The 6,594-nt window shown below is 45.3% G+C and overlaps 1 protein-coding gene across 1 annotated transcript; it reads right to left on the minus strand.

Annotated features, from left to right (window-relative positions):
* Nucleotides 1–1,882, minus strand: abt1 (activator of basal transcription 1). The gene is made up of 4 exons (XM_047039272.1): nucleotides 1,721–1,882; nucleotides 1,111–1,483; nucleotides 818–993; nucleotides 1–689 (listed from the first exon to the last, which is right to left on the minus strand). The coding sequence occupies exons 2-4, from the start codon at nucleotides 1,475–1,477 to the stop codon at nucleotides 309–311; spliced, it is 924 nt and encodes a 307-aa protein (XP_046895228.1). The 5' UTR covers nucleotides 1,478–1,483; nucleotides 1,721–1,882; the 3' UTR covers nucleotides 1–308.
* Between the last annotated feature and the right edge of the window lie 4,712 nt (nucleotides 1,883–6,594).

Below are 6,594 nucleotides of genomic sequence, written 5' to 3' on the forward strand. Positions count from 1 at the left end.
TTTTCCTCTTTCTTCACAACTTTTTACTGTCAATATTTTTACTGACATTTGTTTATATTACAGAGGCACGGTTCAATGCAATGGTAAAGACACCCAATTCATGCACAGTAATTACAAATGTATAGCCATTAATTAGGCCTTTATGACAAATGTTCAACCCTGCATATGTACTGGGCTACCTCACATCTGCCTCCCTGCCTGTGGAAGTAGAAATACCTCCACACAACACCCCCCTCTGGTGTCTTTCTGACGAACGACACAGTCAATTTTAGCATTTGATCGGTGTAGATCTTTAGAGGACTGTGCCCTCAGCTCTGGCCCTTACTGCTATTGAAGATCTTGGCCAGCAACGAGACGTTGGACTGGGACTTCTCCTGAATCACCCTGGCCTTGTCCTTGGCCTTCAGGAGGTTCTTCTTGGACAGGCCCTGCCTCTTCATGCGGCTCATCTGGATCTCATCCTCGGTCTTCCTCTGGGTGAAGTCCCAGGTCTTCTCCTCTATCGTCTCGCCCTTCCTCTCCCTCTGCTTCCTCCGCTTGTCCATGCCCTGACTCTTCTCCACGTTGGCCAGGTAGAAGTTAGTCTCGCGCTTGGCTTGGGAGATCTCGGTGCGGAGGCGCTGCTGCAGGACTGTATGCTCGTACGCCAGTCGTTCGCTCAGATGGCACCACTGGAACCTGTGCAGGTACTGGACACAAATGGCAGACAACCCGACTGTTATGAATAGAATGTTATCAATGCTCAGAAATTGTCATCTACAGGTTGTACAATTTTAAACAATGAATATATAGATTTGACGATGGACAGTGTCATCACCTTGATGCACCACAGGTCGCTGTGGAAGCGGCTTCGTTTGCGGGCGCCCATGGATGTGTTGTGGATGCTGGCTGCCACCCTTTTCGCCACACGTTTGTCCCTGAACTCCACCCAGCCCTCTGTAAAGCTGCAGGCTTTGGAGCCTGCTTTCTTCTTCTTCCTCTTCACTGAGCGGTCTGCAGAGGATAATAACAGGAGGATTGATGGGGTGTGTGTTTCTGCTGTAGAATTACCAAAATAATGAGTTTATAGCCTTTCGAAAGGTCTGGAAGGACCATGGCTGGTATACTCACCCTCGGGCTGCAGAAAGACTCTTCCGATCTCTCCATAAACCCCTAGCATGTTTCTCATGTGCTTGGGCCGTAACCTGGGAGGGATGTGACCTAGGTACACAATCCCTGGAAGAGTCTTCTTCCCTAGTGGAGCTTTATATTTTTTTACTCCTTTATCACCCTGTCCTTCCCGGGCTTTATCTATGTCTTCATCGTCTTCTTCGTCGTCGTCTTCTTCGTCGTCGTCGTCTTCTCCATCAGTATCGTCCTCATCGTCATCCTCCTCCACGGTCTGGTTCTGTTCTCCCGAGTTTTCACCAGCTATCACGTCTTCCTCAGTCACCTGCGACTCCTCAACCTCGGTGGTCGTCCTCTCCTTACTTACCATTTTTCACTGGACAGGTTGTAGGGAATGAAACGGGTTGAATGAAATACGACACTAATATTTACAGTCTTAAATATGGAATAACGTTATTAAAACAAACCAGCGCGCATCGCTACAACTGTCTGGCTTGCTAACAGATATAAACAGCTAGCTAGCGGGCTAGCATGCTTATTCTAGTAGCTAGCACGTGAGAATCACACAGAGCGGATAGTAAAAATACTGTCAGAAATATTTATAGCAGCTTACCGTTTCTGAGGGCTTCAAAGCTTACAGAAACTACAATTGGAGGCCCATATAACAAGGTAGCTAGTAGACACGTTTAGATTACGAATATCCAGAAAAAAACAAGGTTTTACACATGTGCCTGAGAGGAAGTCCATCAGAACTTACGAGTACAACTTCCGGCCCGTTATCCTCACAACGCCAGGTGGCGACAATATACTGTCAGTAAACTCTGTCCCACCACAAACTAAATTATGAGTTAAATTTGTGTTTTTAAGTACATTTAAACCTGACTGCGCAATAAGTTAACGAGTTTGAAGAGTGCCAGCTGACAGTGACATTCAATGAGTTTTTCTGGGAGTTTTTCCTTGTCTTCCCTGAGAGTTTAGGTTGGTTGATGGGAAGTTCTATACAAATAAACGTTGATTTGGTTTGAATATACCTAAGAAGACAAATGAAACACTCTCCCAAATTATTAACATGGGGAGCAACAAGTCAGACCAATCCAATAACCCCAACACACACATAAATACAAACATGCATACGTACATGATGCACACACACAAACACACACACACACACTTGTGGGGCTGCACTGGTGCTTTGGTATGCAGGCCGTTTGTGGCTGTCGCATGCATGTAGTTGCATTATTGAAGAGGATGACTGGGGCTGGCTAAGTGCTCTGTCTTCCTGTCAGTGGTCTGTCTATCTTATTTAAATAGAACTCTGAACAGAGTTCAGTTTTAGAATGAGGAAAATTAAAGGTTCCATGGGAGTGACCTTTGGCCTTTAGTACATATGGAAGTGTGAAAGTTCACGAGTGATGCTACTTATTGGTCCATACGTTAAGGGACTTATTTCAGTCAAGAAAATTATCGTTTGTGTGAGTACAGATTTGCATTGTAAACTCTGTTGAGAATAGTTTCCACCCTTATACTTAATTCAAGCCCTTTCATGATGTACAATTTACGCCCTTAACCCCTGAACATTCCATTTTCCTTTGCCACCAAATTGTATTTTTCAAAGTGATTGGAAGATGATTCCACAAATCATCCTGGCCTTGAGACAGTTGAAACAGCTTCCAATTAGAGAATACATTAGGATAAAGTGATGTGTGACACAGGCAAGATGTCTGGCGGCAAAGCTATAAGTCGTTGCTGTTGAGTCTCTTTGAGGCTTTTGCTGACTGACAGCCCCAGACATGGCTTTGACAGGCCACTATACAGCCAATATCTACGCATACAAAACAACTTCAGCATTAAGATGGAGGAAACTAGCTGCGACAAGCCAATAAAGGCAGGGAACAAGGAAGGAACCAGGAGAGAGAGGGAGGGAGAGCGTGGATGATATGTTGCCACATGAGATTTCAGGGCCAGGATTCCAAAAGGGCTGTGCAATTCAGAGGGGGGTCGGAGGAATTATGGAATTAGAAAGGGAAACTAAAGAGAGAAGATTAAAAATGGGAGGTAGAAGGAAACAAAGACATTTGATCAAACAGAGAGAGGCGTTGTGAGAGAGAGAGAGAGTTGGAAGGATGAAGAGAGAGAGAACTTGTGAGAAAGAGATAAAAAAGAGGGTATGCATTTGCAGAAATCTGCTTTGCTAGCTGTGTTTGAACGTCAGCAAATGTTTTCTTTTACAGGGATACTACTATATTTTATCCCCAGACTGCATCAAAATAGGCATAGTAGTTTGGAAGGAGATAGAGACTCACACCAGGGAAGACATTGAGACACTTAAACAACAAGTCAAGAAAATATGACTTATTCGTAAGATGTTTGGCTGAAATATTTAAAGTGATGATTTTATTTGTTTACTGTGATAACACAGTTAAAAAGCCAGGAAGACATACTTCCGCTTCACTTCTTTCATTCACTTCCCTTTATTTACTCCTCAGTGGCGTTTTGTCCCTGCTGAGTGCAGTGGGGCAGAAGGCACCATTTAAATATGAAAAGCTGTTACCATAGCAAACAGTTGACTAGCAAAACTGTAAATATTTACCAGGAGAAGGATTCTGGTTTCTGGGAGCTGAGTCTTGTGATGTTGGTGATACAGGAGAGTGAAAGAGGAGAACAAAGCTAAAAGTAAGCACGAGAAAGTGAGGTGTCTTTGTGTGTGTGGTTTGTTTTTGTTTGTGTGCATCTGTGGATGTGAATGTGTGAGTGTGTGTATGGCATGGTGTAAACATCAAAGTGCTTCTCTGATGGGCCAGAACAACAGGAGATAATAACTGAGCCATCTGTCTTGGACTCCTGTGCCAGCGAGTAGTTAGAATCTCTCTTTCTCACCATCTCTCTCCTCTCTCTCGTTCTCTCTCTCTCTCTCTCTCACTCTCTCTCTCTCTCTCTCTCTCTCTCTCTCTCTCTCTCTCTACTCTCTCTCTCTCTCTCTCCTCTCTCTCTCTCTCTCTCTCTCTCTCTCTCGTTCCTCTCTCTCTCACTCTCTCTCTTCTCTCTCTCTCTCTCTCTCTCTCTCTCTCTCTCTCTCTCTCTCTCTCTCTCGTTCTCTCTCTCTCTCTCGTTCTCTCTCTCTCTCTCTCTCTCTCTCTCTCTCTCTCTCTCTCTCTCTCTCTCCCTCGTTCTCTCTCTCTCACTCTCTCTCTCTCTCTCTCTCTCTCTCTCTCTCTCTCTCTCTCTCTCTCTCTCTCTCTCTGTCACACACACACACACACACACACACACATACAAATGGGATCTAACAAACCATTAGCCGAGCCTTAGGTGTCCTCATTTCAAAGGTGATAAAGTCTGAAATGAACAATAGCAGAAGAGAGCTAAAGAATGAGGGAGATTGAGGGACTGAGGAGTGACCTGGGAAAAAAGATGAGGATGGAGAAAGAGGGAGTCTCCCTCTCTTTTACTTGGAAAGTGCAAAAGTACCCAGAGGCTTAAGGCTATGATGATTTATTTATTTATTGTTTTTGAATATTGATGGGGAAGGGAGGGGTCGTCAGAGGAGGCAGCAGAGACATGGGAGAGGGAGAGAAAAGGAGAGTCAGAAGAGACTAGGGAGTAATAAGGGTGTGGACAGGGAAGCGAGCGGGGACAGGGGAGTGGGAAGAGACTGGGACCAAAAGAAAGACAAGTAGACAGGAAGGAGTCAGGGGGATGAAAGTAGACCTGAGGACCTGGTTTGGGGGGTCGGAGTAAGGCACAGAAAGAGTAGAGGGAGACAGGAGAGGAGAGAGAGTGGTATGTGTGGGGGAGAGTTGGTGTGTGTGCGGTTAAGAGATGTGTGTGGGTCGGGTAATGAGATGTCAACCTGCTCCAGACCCCCTGTAGATTAGCAGTAGTGAGGTAAAAGGCTCCGGTCAGCATCCAGCTCAATCTAACAACTCTTCACAGCATGACACAGACACAGAGGTTAAGGTGACACGGTTCAGATCTCTGGTCTATGGAAGACTGGATCGTTGAGGCATCCACAATACAGCACCAAGCATCCCATGACAAATGTTCAAGGCCTGAGGTTCCAGGAACCAGTCAATAGACTGAGGGACTTCTGGCCAGGAATCCATAACTCAGGGTAACCTGTTACATTTTTTATCATAACTACTGGGATTTGTATAGGTACTGCATTTGATGGTGCTGTGTTGTGTAGTCCACCCCCTTTCCCCACCATTTTATGCATGCAGAGACAACCGGTCCCAGTCACAGGACGGTCAAGACCAATGTCACCATCTCCTGAAACAGGCCCTCTCCTGTGTGCCACAGTAACACCGTTACAGCCACCCCCCTCTCTAACCTGAAACATATGCTTGTGTGTGTAGTGACCGAACCACCTATGCTACATTACAGAGCGGTGGCATAATCTCCATGTACAGCAGCAGCACAGCTGGCTGAGCAGATCATCTTTTCTCCCTGGTTAGGTAAGCAGCAGCAGCAGCAGCAAAAGACCAGCAGGCTTGTCATGCTAGATGGGATGGGAACTCTGAGCATGTCATTCAGGAGGACCACCCTGTATCTTTCTCCCTCCACTCTGGTGGAGACCACAGTGGTTTCCTCAGTACTCTCTCTCTCTCTCTCTCTCTCTCTCTCTCTCTCTCTCTCTCTCTCTCTCTCTCTCTCTCTGTGCTAAGCAGTGGAGCTTCAGTCTTAGAACCTCTCTCGAGCCCATGCATCATTAATGGCATCAGCCCCTGCCAACTTTTTACTGTGCTTTAAAAATACAGTCTCCATTACTTCTGTATGATTTAACCGGGACTGTCTGTTGCGTGCTCTTCCCAGCAACGTCAGTCAACGAGTCTATACTTCTTCACAGAGGCAGCCCTCTTTCAAGACTCAACGACCCCTCTCTGTTGTAGCAGTACACTAATAAAGTTGCAATAACTTTGTAGTACCCCACATTCAGTGAGCTATGAGTAATGAAGAGATATTGGAATTGGAATTCTAAACTGGGGCTGTTGTCATTATGTTTTTCAGACCACATGGGGAATCGGGTCGATATGGTCAGGCAAGGAGACAGCTGAGATAATTGCTACCACTGAAAATTCAGATTCACACTAGAAATTGGCAGGCGAGCCACTGCAAGAGGAGAAACTGAAGAGCAGTGGCGGATATAAGGGGTGGCAAGGGTGCCAATAGAAAATACTGCCACCCCAATCTTCCCATGGAAAGATATTATTTGTACATTACAGAACATAAATAATATTAATGTTACTGTTTAAGCCTAATCATTTACCATAGGGAGTACCGTACCCCCGACTTTGGGTTAGGATTGGCCTCCAGGAGGCCACCCAACAACTTCCTTCTGCCGCCCCATTGCCACCCCCAATGAAAATGTCTAAATCTGCCCCTAGGAAACCATTAACATAAACACAAAAAAGTATTTTATTTTAACATATATTGGTGGTTATTGGTTTTCAAATAAAGATATTTGACTATTGTTGAATTTGACCATCT

Source organism: Hypomesus transpacificus, chromosome 18 (genome assembly GCF_021917145.1).
Source record: "Hypomesus transpacificus isolate Combined female chromosome 18, fHypTra1, whole genome shotgun sequence".
NCBI classification, from domain to species: Eukaryota; Metazoa; Chordata; class Actinopteri; order Osmeriformes; family Osmeridae; genus Hypomesus; species Hypomesus transpacificus.